General features: G+C 36.0%; 1 protein-coding gene across 1 annotated transcript in view; it reads left to right on the top strand.

The window, feature by feature from the left end:
* Positions 1-14837, top strand: part of LOC102578613 (SNARE-interacting protein KEULE-like) — a 17386-nt gene continuing 2549 nt past the window's right edge. Inside the window, exons 1-17 of the mRNA XM_006363666.2 lie at positions 1-283; positions 5356-5414; positions 5763-5844; positions 7222-7300; positions 9362-9412; positions 10229-10325; positions 10423-10455; positions 10753-10878; positions 10955-11146; positions 11234-11317; positions 11397-11495; positions 11574-11650; positions 12343-12439; positions 13742-13867; positions 13943-14038; positions 14399-14518; positions 14601-14678. Of these exons, the coding sequence (XP_006363728.1) occupies positions 211-283; positions 5356-5414; positions 5763-5844; positions 7222-7300; positions 9362-9412; positions 10229-10325; positions 10423-10455; positions 10753-10878; positions 10955-11146; positions 11234-11317; positions 11397-11495; positions 11574-11650; positions 12343-12439; positions 13742-13867; positions 13943-14038; positions 14399-14518; positions 14601-14678 (1569 nt within the window). The 5' untranslated portion in view covers positions 1-210. The remainder of the gene's footprint in view (positions 284-5355; positions 5415-5762; positions 5845-7221; positions 7301-9361; positions 9413-10228; positions 10326-10422; positions 10456-10752; positions 10879-10954; positions 11147-11233; positions 11318-11396; positions 11496-11573; positions 11651-12342; positions 12440-13741; positions 13868-13942; positions 14039-14398; positions 14519-14600; positions 14679-14837) is intronic.

Raw genomic sequence — 14837 nt, 5'->3', positions numbered from 1 at the left:
TAATTCAACTTTGGGCCTTTCAACAGTCAACGTGCGAAAATTACTACGACTAATTCTCTCTCTGTGAATTGTTAAACCACTGAGAATTTCCATTTCCAATTTCCAATTTTTCGATCACAAAGATCTCTGTGATCGATCAATTATTTAAAGGCCACACACAGAGAGAAACGGAAATTGGAATATATTTTGCTTTTTGGTGGAAAATCAATCATGTCCATGTCTGATTCCGATACATCGTCGCAGGGAAGCGATTACAAGAACTTCCGGCAAGTTATACGTGACAGTGAGTATTCTATAATCATATTTTTGCTTTGAAATGCATGTAATTAGCCTTTGATTGCAACTATTAGGGTATTAATCAATCTGTTAGTAGAATAGAAATGTGCTTTCCTTGATCCAGTTTTGTAAATTGTGCTTTTTTGTAATGAGAAGTGCCTGAATAAAGCAGACTGGATAATAGGGATTGGCATAGTCAGTTGATTGATTGGTACTAATTTCTGTATGTTCATTTGAGAATTGATACGCAGTGTAATTCGACAAGTGGGGTTTTGGGGAGGGTGATGTGTATGCAGCCTTACTCCTACCTTGTGAAGATAGAGACGTTCATTTGAGAATTATTATTTGATAATCTGAATATCAAAGTCCTTGATTCTTTTAGCTTTTTGGTGGAAGATAAAAAATGTTAAAATGGTTTGGAGTGAAATCAAGTCATCAGGTTATATTCACTATTAGTTACCTAAAATTAGGCGGATGCTGCGTTTTATTTGAATCCTACTGCAGACTAAAGCTTTGTATTTAAGTGGAGAAGGGTAGAGAGGGGCGTTATTACCCCTCGAGCTTTGAACCGCGCAGTTACTATCCCACGGTAATTTCTTGGTTATAAAAAGTTATAATTTTTATTGTTATCTACTGGGTTCACCTTGAAGTCTCGTAGTAAAGTAAGATTTTCATACTACTTCTAGGTGGTGGTCTTATAAAAGGGGGCTGGGGTTCATGGTTCTGGACCTTATTGAAAATTAATTGTTGCATAATATTGTGGGAACATATGAACCTGAGGATATTTGGTGTTGAGTTTCCTTACCTGGCAAATGGTTGAGTTTTCTTGTTTATGTATAAATCCCTTTAAATTACCAGGCAACTGTTGCAGCTTTTATCTTCCACTATGTTGAGCATTGACCACTGTAACTTTCCTTGGTTGCTCACTGTAGTAGCATCATTAGAACGGAATTATACCATCTGTTCTAGTGTAAAGTAAGAAAATATTTTGGAGTACTTGTAATGAATGTAACATAGAAATATTTACTCTGCAAAATCTAGGAAGCACTAACTGGACTTTTATCATTTATAGTAAGAGCCTAAGAGGTCAACTATTTTGGATTAACTAAAAAAATGTAGGATATTTTCTGTCAGATGGTTGACAACTCATAAACTGACTCTGCAACTCCACCTCAACAAGAAAAGATTAGTGAAAATGATTGAAACTATCTAAATTAATCGACAGATTTTTTGAAAATGAATTAACCTAAAACCAACATTATTCTACACATCATAACATGCGCAACCTCTTGAGTTAGATATAAATTCTGGATGGAGTATCTTGTCAGAGCAGTTTTTGACATGGGATTTTAAAGGAAGTAATGGTCAACATACATGTGGAAATGTGGAAGTTAAGCTCTGGGCATTTCTTTCATAAGCGCAGGGATGCTATAGATGTCATATGAAGTGTTTTTTAGGAAATGCAAAAAGAGGTTCTTTTTGTTGGGGGTTAGGCTAATACAGGATATTTTTTTTGATAAGATAAGGTATAACGGGGATAATAGAGGATATTTTTTTGATAAGATCAGATATAACAGGGCTAATAGAGGGCATTAAACCCATAAACTGGAAATATTATCGTATCAATAAGAACCACACAAAGAGGCGTCATTGAGCTAAATGGTTGTTACTTGTTAGTCGTAAGAAACAGAGATAATATTGGAATAATGTATTTCTTGTTAGGTGTGGATGAATTCAGGATATATGGGGCTTTAGACCGGCATTGCATTCGTTTTGCAATGTGTGACTATTCTTTTCAATTACATTATCTCTGGATTTTAATCCTTCAGATCATACATGATGTGGGGCACGTTAATCCTTATACAATTTTGATTTTTATCCTTGGATAAACAACTTCTGCGTAAGATAATTTCTAAATATGCTATATTGTTAATAGGGAACATAAAAAATGCAATAAACACCCAACTCTCTAATGCGTTGTTTAACGTGATGCCTTATTCTAAATCAAACAACTGCCCTACTTTGGACTTCTAGATTTTGGTGCAAGCTCGTTCTACCTTGTTGTTTTTAGACCTTCTGTAATGCCTTAGGCAGGATATCCCTAGGTCCAAGACAGTATTTGTGATCTTCGAGAATACGCTTGATTTTTATTCCTTTGGACTTTTACCACCTAAGCCCCAACAAATTTAGGACTTACAGCCTATTATTAAGCCGTCAAACCCAAGCTTGAAACCTTTTTTTCCGCTGATTTTGCTCCTATCAACCTAGGTCTCTAAAATTCCTTTGATAAGGTAAGAGTAATTTTATTGATATCAGCATCAAGAAGGTATGTGATATAGTACAAAAGAAGCAGTTTATTCAATTTTCTCTATTGACTCAAAGAGTCCCAAAATTCCTAAAACTGTAACATACTTTCTGATGTGTTCCCTTTGCATCTAAAGTATAAGTTCTGTAATCATTTAAGCTCGACAAAAGAATATGCTCAGTCTTCCCTTCAAAACATTTCCTGTCTCTTTCAAGGCACACAGTCCAGATGATGTGCACAGTGATAGTCTTTCTGGATCTGTTATCCACTCTCTTTCTGTCCCAACATAATTCAAGTTGCTAACATCGTGTGGCATTACTCAGCTTGCTCAAACAGGTTGATAAATAGAGACCAAATCTGCCTAGTAGTGCACTGTAACAATAAATGGTTGCTATTCTCCGAAGAACTACTGCGAAGAAAGCACATCTTTTACATAATGAAATATCTATCTTATCAAAAAATAAATAATGAAATATCTCTTTTCTGTTATTTATTGAAGACACACACCCTTTAATGCTACCAAAGCAAAACATGCAAATAGGTGGAACAATGGATTTCCTACTCAATATCCAAGGCCATTCCTTCTCCCGATCACACTACTGCTTCAGGACTAACTTAAACGACTATATAAATTCAAACTTGCTAGCCAACCAAACCTAGGAATCTCTCTTTTTCATCTAGCACCACATGTTGCAAATTCCAGCAAAATCTAGAAATTGAAGTCAGAGTTGGTTTGAATATGTGCTAGAGGTGGCTCTGCTGACTGTTTTACATTCGGTTCAAGCATCTAGAATTGAAGTCGACAGGCATGGAGTTCTATTACTGTCAGCAATTAAATGTCACTCATTAGCTGGAGTTGTAGGGCAAGACCGCAAGAGTACTTGTAGATGCCAAAGTAAGGTGGACCATAGATTAGGATATGGAATCGTGGCTAGAGTTCTTTTTTCCCTATCTTGGAGAGCGAGTGAGAAATAGCTGCCTAGAAATGGCATGAGCTCATCAGCCATTAATCCAAAGTCGGGCGAAAACAAACAATTGCTAGACACAATGAGGTTATGTCGAGAGGATGCCCATTTAAGGAGTTGAAAATCACTGAACAACTTGTTTTGCCTAGAAAAGGGTACAGAAAGCTTCCATTGGGATAACACTTGAAGTAACAATGAGTCAACCAACTAGCCTCAGTTTCTAACTAGTTCAGGTCAACTATATGAGTGCTCTACATCCATTTTGGTGAATTATTTGTTTTTCCTATGTTGCACTAAGATCCTAAGGAAATATCTCTAATTTGTCACCTTAGGAATAGGCAAGTTTGGTTGCTATTGTGACAAGAATGCTTTCTCCAATCAACAGGTTGTGAGTTCAAGTTAACATGTAAGTGAAGTGGGAGAGACCACTATTGACTGCGCACGAGGTTGGGAGGGTGGGGTTCTGTCAAATAAAAGGAAGATTTCCCCCAAAGGTTTGCTCAGTTGGCAAAGGTTGGCGGAATTGTTTCTTTGGTCACAAGTTCGAGCCCTGTGCCAAGCGAACTAAATCCAGTATTTTAGTGGAGAAGGGGTAGAGGGATAAACCCACCATTCCCGAGTTTCAAAGGTTGTGGTTGGCCCAAATAGTTGGCTCTAAACGTATTTATCGGTCATTAAAAAAAGAAGGAAGAGATATTGACACCCATGGAGACTGGAGTAAAGAGAAATGCTTTGCAACTGAAGTGCGAAGAAGTAGCTACGCTGATGATATACATGTAATCTTGATTGCCGGAGTCTATGATAACAATATCCCTGTTTGTTTTCTTGCTTAGCTCAACACTCTAACTGAATAAATATGTTGCTAAAAGAACAAAATCATTGAAATATGACTAAGCTTTAGATGAGTGTCTACAGGAGGACTTTGTCAAGATTCTTACTGGAATATAGATTATTTTTAAAAAATATTTTGATTAATTATGATGTTTGTAATCAGGTTATTACAAAATGAAAAACTAATGAAATTAGGCAATGATGGGAAAAGGGTTCTTATATGCAGTGTTACTTGCTCCCCTGTAAAATTAGGTCTTGGACGTAACTCACACCCCTAAAACTAGCTCAAAGGGAGGAGGATTGCCCAAGTCTTACAAAGAGAGCACCCATCTTATTAATCACCAATGTGAGACTTTTTTCATCTTTCAACACCCTTTGGGTGAGATGGGTCCTGCTCTAATACCATATAAAATTAGGTCTTGGGCCTAACTCACATCCCAAATCCTAGCTCAAAGGGAGGCGGATTGCCCAAGCCTTATAAAGACCCCCTTTTGTTTTCATGTTTGCATATCGCCGATTAATGCACCCCAAGATCTGCTATAAAACTTTCCAGTTAATTGTCTTGTACTATCTTTACAGATGGAGCTTTAGTTGCACTAATGCTGCCTTTTCCTGTAATTTTGAGAAATACATGATAAATTATGTGTTCGTTTGGAGTTAATAAGGATCTCAAGTTCTGCCTTAAGAGTTCTTCCGTCGTCACTTTTTCTTTTTTGAGACGGTTACAATTTGTATTTCTATTTCCAAAAAATCAAAACCTGGCACAACATGTTACAGGTTCCTAATTACAAATTTTAACAGATTATTAGGAAGATCTTCATTCCTATGACAAAAAATTACAGGGGATCCTAAGACATTCACAACTGATTCTAGATCTTCCATATACTCCTGTTTACTTATTTTCACTTGCAATGAAGTGTGTTGTCTGATATTCTATTCATATCAACCCATTCCAACCATTTCCTTCTATATTTGTAGGATTACTGTATGAAATGCTCAGGTCTGCCAAGTCAAAAGACTCAAAATCAGCATGGAAGGTACAACTACAATATGCTTCAATTTGAAGAGATAATTTTGTTTGTGAAAATTTGTACTTCAACAAAAAAAAATTATGTGGTTTTAGATGAAAAGCTTTTTCGTTACCAAATCAATGCTATAACGTCTAAAACTCATAGCAACTAATCATGTTGCTTATAAGTATTCTTTAGGAACTATTTCCCAAAAAATAAATAAATTGGAACTTTGTCAAGAAGATTATATACCCATTTGCGACAAGGTTATGCCTTCACTTGTGTTGAAGTGGCTTTAAATACTTCTATTAAATTCCAAGAATGCAGGTTGATGAAACCCATAGATAGTTCTTCTATTGATCCTCTATCCTGCAGGTACTCATCATGGATAAACTAACTGTTAAAATAATGTCATACGCATGCAAGATGGCAGATATCACAGAGGAAGGAGTTTCATGTAAGTATTAAAAGACCACTCTTAGGGATATTCATTCTTTTTTAATGACAATGGTGTCCGTGTCAGCTTGTTGACACTATGACTATTCCACTGGGCACTTGCTACTTCCCACACCAGCACATATACTAGATAACTCTGCACACCAATGCTTAGGCAGGTGGGAAGATCTCACCTAGTTTTTTTTTGCCTCCTTGGAGGTATACTAGAGAGCACATAGTTCTCCCCCCACTTCATATTAACCACTAGGCCACACCCTTGGGTGCCACATACTTCCATTTCTTACTTCTATCTAGATTTACTGTTGAATCAAGTCATTGATGGTTGTGTATAAATTTTAATATACACGCTTTCAGATGTGATACATACTTTATGTATATGTGTATAGATTTTCACATACTGTTCAGTTGGAATTTTCTTTCACCTGTCGATAGAGTCGACATGTTTTTTTTATTTTGTTAGCTCCTTAGCTTTAGCTTAGGCTACTTGTACTAGTGCTGAAATGTTTTATTGTCCTTTATATTAGAGCTAACTGATCACACCTTTTGTAATTTGGCATCTTCCTGATGCCCATTCAATGATAATCTTTAACCTTCTCAAAAAACATAAATTGTACATATCTGAATTAATTAGATGTCTCTCTGTGTTAGTTATATCATTGGAATGTGCAGATTGTCTTGTTTTCCTCCTGGGTTTATGTGATCTTAACTTCGTATCCAAATGATGCTGATGGTCCCTCATAATGAATTAACGTGCATAAGTGATGTTGGTAGTATCATGTATTGGGTGACATTTCTATTACATTATTAATCTTAACCTCTTCAACCCATTCATCTTTACGTTACTGAATAGGATGTAGTGTTTGTTACTCCCTTTCTTTTGTGCCCTTGTATTTTAGCAGGCTACATTTTCCAGTTCTACCTGGAAATAAGTGCATATCTTATTAATGACATTTGTGTGGATTAGTAACTTTTCCTCTTAAGGTGCAAGTGCAATCTATTCTCTTTTACTGGTCTCCTGGTGATTTTGTCCTTTCCTGTTAAAGATTAGCAAACCTATAATTGGGCTGGAGAAGCATGTATTAGTTCCTGAATATATAATAAATTCATATTTCCTTAGAATATAACGGTCAATTAGGAGAAATTTCATGGGGCAACACCATAGCACGTGCCAATCCTGTGATTTATTGGTCACTATTGTCTTTCGGGTGGATGATTGTTGAATGTTGATGAACTTGATCTTGAATGACTGAAAGAGCTATTGTTGTCTGCTGGGTTTTCAGAGCGGAGGTGTGGGCGTTCTGCACATTCACTGGTTATCTCTCTTGTATAATTGGGCTGAACTTAATCTTTAAAAAGTCTGTTTACAATGTTTCTGCAGTGGTTGAAGACATATACAAGCGACGGCAGCCGCTCCCATCCATGGATGCGATATACTTCATCCAACCAACAAAAGAGAAGTACTAATGCTAATTTCTTTGTTTGACTTCCTTGCATAGTTCAATCTTTCAGATCCTCTAGCATTTATAGGTGTATACTTCTATGTTGTAAATTATGTTCTTTCCATTTTGCACCCTGAACATATCTTTTTTGTTTTTATTAATCAAGTAAACAAGATTTCATTAATCAAAAGGGCCAGAATCGGCCACCTACAAGAGGTATACCAAAAGGTAAAGAACCTACCAAAAGATAATAGTTCTTTCATCTATATAACCAGAAACTAAATGAGTGCACCAAAAATAAATAAGTGATCAGAGACTACTTCTCAACTGACAAAAAATCATTTCTACCCCTTCAAATGCTCTCATGTTTCTCTCTCCAAATAATCCACATCAAAGTAAGAGGAGCAACATTCCATGCACTGCTCTTTCTATAGCTTCTTCCAACTTTCCAGCTTAACAAGTCCTTGACAAATCTAGGCATCACCCATGACATACCAAACCATCTCATAAGATCCCACCACAGTCTCCTGGCTGCATTGTAAAAGAAAACAATCTACATCTTCACCCGCCTTGTTGCATGGGTAACACCAACTGATGCGAGTAATTCCTAATCGAAATAGTTGCTAGGACTTGAGCCTCTATTTGTACGGCTTGTTTCATCCATCCTTGAGTACTTGATCCTATTCCTGTGAGTGGCTCTCTTCTTGGGATCAGCTGTGCGAATTTGTATATCAACACATACCTGAGATTCTATTACTCTCATGAGAGGTACAATCTCGACTGATGATATAGAGTAAAAAAAAAAAAAAGAGCAAACTTATTGTCACGGAATATTATCCTAACCTTAACTAATTAAATAGAGAAAAGGAAAAGAAGCATTAACCTGATCTCATGGGTAGATAGTGAGGAGAAAAAATGATAGGGTGAAAAAGACATATTGACAGAGAAACTCAAAGAACTCAAAATTTGAGCAAAATGAAGATATTAAGAAGTACATGATAAAAAAATTAGGATAGAGTGCAAATTACACAAAATAAGTTTATTGAATAAGCTGATTACATTTGCATAGTTTGATTGTCCCATTTCCATTTTGGAATGTTTATGTTTGACACAATTTAACCATCAATTTTTCTTTTTACAAATTCCATAAATTATTTAAAATTGCGTCTTTCTGAACCACTCAGAGTTGGACTCTTGTAGTGCTTTCCTATCAACTCATGTACTATGACCAGTATGATGTACCAGTAAGATTAGCAATTATAATCCCATCCATTCATACTCATGTCACATGATATGGGATGGAGATAGTAATTTCTTACACTTAAACATCTGATTGTTGAAGACTTGTCCATTTTTTCCTATATGAATGAATATGTTGTTGGTAAATCTATTCTACTTTCAGTTTGGTATCCTTCACCATATCATAGCATGATAGAAGTTAAATTGAAATCACTTAAAACTTTTGAGGTTGCAGTATGTTAAGTATGTGATATTTTTTTTTTATTTTTTTTTGATGAAGTAAGTAGATATTAAGTATGTGATATTTTTTGTTTTAGTATCATGAATTTTGACTCTGATCGCGGAGGAGTATGGCTCTGTATCTTCTGTATGAGTTTTTATAGTTTAAATAGGTAATTTTGACTATGAATTTTCTTCACACCTAAACTATTATGCGGTGTTTAGAGAAAACACACAGGTATTGCAAGCAATTAGTTTAATGACTATTATCAGAAGCTCCATTTATAGTAGAGGTTTTACCATTCTGTTTTGGTTCTTCTCCATGGGTGATCCAGGAATTTTCCTATTATTTTTTCAACTTAGCTTTCGATATAGAAGGATCTTTTTATTCTGTCTTGCCACTATAATCATAGGTTGTTGTGATACTATTAGCAGAACTTCTGGGACACGTGTTCTTTTTATCAGGAACTTCTGTTGATAAATGTTATTATTATTATGCTGGCTCTTTGTTTATCTTAGTAATATCAATCTTGCTGTTTATTTATAGCTAAATATCTATATGCAGATTCTATGACTTTATCCATACAGACACTTGCCATTAACCTTTTCTTTTATTTGCAGTGTTGTGATGTTTCTATCTGACATGGCTGGGAAATCACCTTTATACAGAAAGTACGTCCAGAAATATCTTGAGTTCCATTCTGAATGCCTTTTGTCTTGGTCACATATTTTTCTTTGACAATTGTGCCTTGTTAACTAGCCTCTGTTGATAGAACTAATGTATTACCGTGTTGTACGCTTGTACCTATGAATGCACTGATTCATAATATGAAAGAAGAAGTTAATTGACATTTGTGTTCGGTGGAAAAGAAAAAATGTTAATACACAGGCGGAGGACATTTTAAGCGAAGGACAGGCTGTCCCAAGTATCAGTTGAGAAAGCATTTTCTCATATAACCCATACTTGCAATCTCTCTGAGGGTCTTTTTTATATTGGAGCTTGCATTTAGACTGAATAAAGATTCTATCAAGACCACCTTGCAGTAATTAACCTAAAGCTAGATTTGCTCTATGTGAAATTTCACATCATCTTTTACTGAATGCAAGCCAACATTGTGAAGGTACAGTCCCACCTAAATGCAATTTGAGTGAGAAGACCTCTGTTTAATAAGTGCATTCTGAAAAAAAGACCTTTAAGTTACCCAGATTTAGACCTCTGTACTTTTATGATGACCAAAAGTCACAATCCTCATATGAATATTCATGGTATGCAAAGCCAGCAATTTATCTCAACTGGATCTATTCTTCTATATCCTAAAGTCTGATGGTCAATTCCTTAGATTCCCTTCCAAAGAGTTAGGGAAGCTTGACTTTATCAAAAGGATACAGGGAACTTAGATATCGTAGATGTCAGAGTCTGATTTGCTTTGGTTATTTTTTCTTCTTTCTCTCTCACTCATCCTCTGCTCCTCTTTATTTCCTTTTCAGGGCATTTGTTTTCTTTAGTTCACCTATTGCTAAAGAGTTGGTTAATCACATAAAGAGGGATTCAAGTGTTCTGTCTCGCATTGGTGCCTTGAGAGAAGTTATTATCCTTCTTTTGTGAAATCTTTTCTTGAGCTAATTTTACTTTTATTGCTTTAATTTGTGTCACTGTTCTTATTGAGGGCTTTATTGCGCAGATGAATTTGGAGTTTTTTGCTATTGACAGCCAGGTATATGATGATGCATCACTCAAAAAGTCATGAAATTTTTTATTTTTCTGCTTTAGTTCCTGTGCTTAATTGGAGAATGTAATTCTGTGAAAATTGTTATCGCTGATGCTGCGAGAAGCTGAGAATCATATTGTATATACCAAACTTCCTTGTCTGTAACTTTCTTTATTAAGAAGGTATTTCAATGGAACAGCTTTAAACATGGCTTAATTTTTGCCAGCAGATTTTGCGCTGGGATTGTCTAGAATAGTAGTGTATTGATTTATCACTTCCTAACAATCCCATATTACCCTATAGGGTTTTATCACCGATAATGAGAGGGTGCTTGAAGAACTTTATGGAGATGATGAAGGTTCTCGGAAGGGTAGTTTGTGTTTGAATGAGATGGCGAACCGTATTGCTACAGTTTTTGCATCATTGCGGGTAAGCATTTAGATCTTGATCTGGAGCTTTCAAGCATAGAGACAAGAGACACCCTTGCTAAAATTAATTTCTACAGGAATTTCCTTTGGTGCGCTACCGCGCTGCAAAATCACTTGATCCTACTACCATGACAACCTTTCGCGATTTAATTCCTACAAAACTTGCAGCTGGTGTTTGGAATTCTCTTACAAAGTACAAATCTACTCTTCCTCACTTTCCACAGACAGAAACTTGCGAGTTGCTTATTGTGGATAGATCAGTAGACCAGGTTCAACTTTGTTTCCTCCATTCTCCAGGTAGTCTTGTCTATTTCTCATTTCCTTGACATGCTTCTCTATCTCCCCTTGTTTTCCAGATTGCTCCCATTATACACGAGTGGACATATGACGCAATGTGCCATGACTTGTTAAACATGGACGGGAATAAATATGTGCATGAGGTGAGTTGTGTGTTCTGAGTCTCTCTAATGGAAATGCTGTTGAATCTACCATAACATTGACATTTTAATGTAAGGCTAGGTTCCTGGCAAAGCTGGTGGCCCTCCGGAGAAGAAAGATGTTCTTTTGGAGGATCATGATCCTATCTGGTTAGAGCTCCGCCATGCACACATTGCTGATGTAGGTCTTTTGCATAACTAGTATAAGTTGGGAATAGGACATGATTATGCTATCTCTAACCAGTAATTGGTTTGTCAGGCTAGTGAAAGGTTGCATGAGAAGATGACAAACTTTGTGTCAAAGAATAAAGCTGCACAAATGCATCAAGGTTCAAGGTTAGTCTGCACTTTTTGCAATTTACAGAACCTTTTTTCTAAGAAAATTCCGCTTGAATATGTGTTTATTAATGCTTTGTCATGATACGATCGAAAATTAATGCAATTTGCAAGAGATGATATATAGGATGTAAGAATCTGGGAATGTGATTGATTCAAACAATGGTTGACCTGAGATCTGTTTGGTTGACCCTCAAGTAAGAAAAAGCTTTCCAAGTCTCGTCCAGTGTGCAGCTGAAGTAGTTTCCTTATTAGTAAAGATGCTCGTTTCTCTTTATGGAAGATTTGGTGTGTCAATTATCAACTACGCCGTACAAAGCTAAAATTCATGAACTTTATATTTACAAGTTGGACGCCTGCTAGGCGATTCTCAACAACAACAGACCTGTAGTCCCCACACAGTGGGGGGAGGGGGGAGGGGGGAGAGTATACGCAAACCTTACCCTACCTCAGAGGTGAGATAGAGAGGCTGTTTCTTATAGGCTATCCTCATTTACTAGAAAATGTCTTAAGCCATTTATTTATAGATTATAGAACTAATTGCAGAATGAGTTGCCATTTTTTATCTGGGTAAACTTGGAAAATACCTGCAAGTCTGGACATAGAAGCACATACCATTTTCTTTTTCCATTCTTTAGATTCTAAACTAGATAGGTTATGTTGTTTACTCCACTTCTTTCTCAAAATTGTAGGGACGGTGGTCAATTATCTACTCGGGATTTGCAAAAGATGGTTCAGGCTTTACCTCAATACAGTGAACAAATTGAGAAGCTCTCCCTGCATGTTGATGTGAGTCTTCTGAAAATTAAATTTCACTTGATTGTTTGCACTTTGAAGTCTTAAGTTTGATTTTATAGCTACACTTTTGAACGTGAAGCAGCTAAAGATGTTTCTTTATTTATTATTCTGGTCAAGAGATACTGTTTATGTCATTCATTAAGCCTTATTCTGCTGTAGGCTCTTACTGGCATTGTAATTTTATCATGGCTATTCTGGTATTGTGGCAAACTGCAGGCTACTCAAATGTGCATAATATTGATCCTTCTTGTGGGCAAGATAGGCTAAAATCTAAGAGTTTTTCTATCGTTCTGGCATCAAAGATTAATTTGAAAGGAAGATGATTAAAACTAATAGTTAAATCACATCTATATTTCTTGTAATTGTTCATGAAAAGACAACATATATTTGGGATTCTTATTGTTTAACCCAATTGACTACATTTTAGGTTTCTGAAAACGTTAGGAATGCTTCCATAATAATTATGTATTCTAGATTTTCACAAAGTTTGTACTTTATCAAAAACGATCTTCACAGGCTTAAAGAACTCAAATTTATCTAACATTTCAAAATTTATGATATTTTCCAACTATTTTGATACTACTCTTATATAAAATGAATATCAAATAACTCAATTTTAGTGCATAGTTGAAACTATTCTAAACAGGATATGAATAATGGGGGTAAAATATATTTGATCAACATCTATTCCTTCCGAAACAAGTGCCAGAAAAGATGATTTTATCTTCTAATCAATTTTTTTGAGAAACAATTCTTATTCTTATGCTTACCAAGATGCTAGTCAATTTTATGACTGTCTCAGTTCTTATATCTAATCAAACTTTGTTGTACGAGACAAGAGAGGGGGGAGTATATAGGAAACACATCCAGTTATCCCCGACAAATTTGAGAACAAATGTAATGTAGAGAGGATCCATTTTTTGGGACCCAGGATCTACAGGTTGCTGAAAATATCCATTGACCTTTGCACAGTTGCAAGTATTGATGAACACACTGTATTTTTCTAGTGCTTTGCTTGGATTAACACAATATTTGGTGCGATCTGTGATTTTATTTTTGGTAGCGAGAGTTTCATTGCGATTGTGACTGTTGAAGTGACGTTGTGAGTAGCTGTAGATAATCACTTATGTGTATTGGTGGAATTACATTTACCGGTCATGTTTTACCTGAGCAAATGTTCAATATAGATATTTTCAGTTTCCTATTAATTTAGAGTTTATTGTGTGGTGGATAAGATCTTTTATTGAAGAAGTCATCAGAGTGACTATGATGACCATTTTTTCCCTAATCCAGATTGCTGGGAAGCTAAACAGAATTATCAGGGAGTCAAGTCTAAAAGAAATTGGCCAATTAGAGCAGGACCTTGTTTTCGGAGATGCAGGAACTAAAGATTTGATCAATTTCCTGAGGGTTCATCAGGTAGAAACTGTATAGATTGTTAAACCTCCATAATGTCTAGATTTGTTTATTTGAGCAATTAGCTGTGGTCTGCAGGATGTGACACGGGAAAGCAAGTTACGCTTATTGATGATTTATGCGTCCGTTCATCCTGAGAAGTTTGAAAGTGACAAACTTTCCAAGTTAATGGAGGTCAGTGATTTGTTATTGTTGTATCAATATCTTTAATCAAACAAGTGTCACCTTATATTGGAGATTTTCTTCTTCTTGGTTGAACTACTAACGGTGTGAAAATCTAAATAAAGAGATAACTGCTGCATGTTATGGTCTTCCTAGTGGTCGAAAACACAATTTTGCTGTTTGACTTGAATTCTCATCTGTGGCACAAGGCATTGTTTTAATTCTGATTCCTTTTCATGTTAATTTGTGTCATCTGGAACTACATTGACTTTGAACTTCACTTTAGTACTATTCTGAATAGTAGACAAGGCTGCTCTCATTGTTTAGAAGACAATTTTGTGCACATGAACACTCACATTTGTACCCCTTTAGTTAGCGAGATTGCCCCAAGATGACATGAATGCCGTGTACAATATGAGATTGCTGGAGGGATCAACAGATAATAAGAAAAGCTCAATGGGACCTTTCTCTCTGAAGTTTGACGTTCACAAGGTACGTGATTGGCTATGAAATTATTTGCATTCATGATAAGCTCCTTCTGATTAGATTTCATTGTCCTTTTTTTTAATAACAGAAGAAGCACGCCGCTAGAAAAGACCGTACTGATCAAGCATCGACATGGCAGTTGTCTCGTTTTTACCCAATGATAGAGGTATGCTATGTGGGGGTGTGTTATGAGACCATATCTATGAACTGATGATTCTGATTATGTTTTGGTTGTCATGATTCTACATGTAAATCCAACAATGTCAAGGGACAATTTAGGTCCCTTCCATGTTCTCTCCCCCAGATCCAACCCCCCCCCCCCCCA

Source organism: Solanum tuberosum, unplaced genomic scaffold (genome assembly GCF_000226075.1).
Source record: "Solanum tuberosum cultivar DM 1-3 516 R44 unplaced genomic scaffold, SolTub_3.0 scf00445, whole genome shotgun sequence".
Classification (NCBI taxonomy): Eukaryota; Viridiplantae; Streptophyta; class Magnoliopsida; order Solanales; family Solanaceae; genus Solanum; species Solanum tuberosum.
The sequence above is the reverse complement of the archived record's forward strand: the minus strand, read 5'-3'. Positions and strand labels throughout refer to the sequence as shown.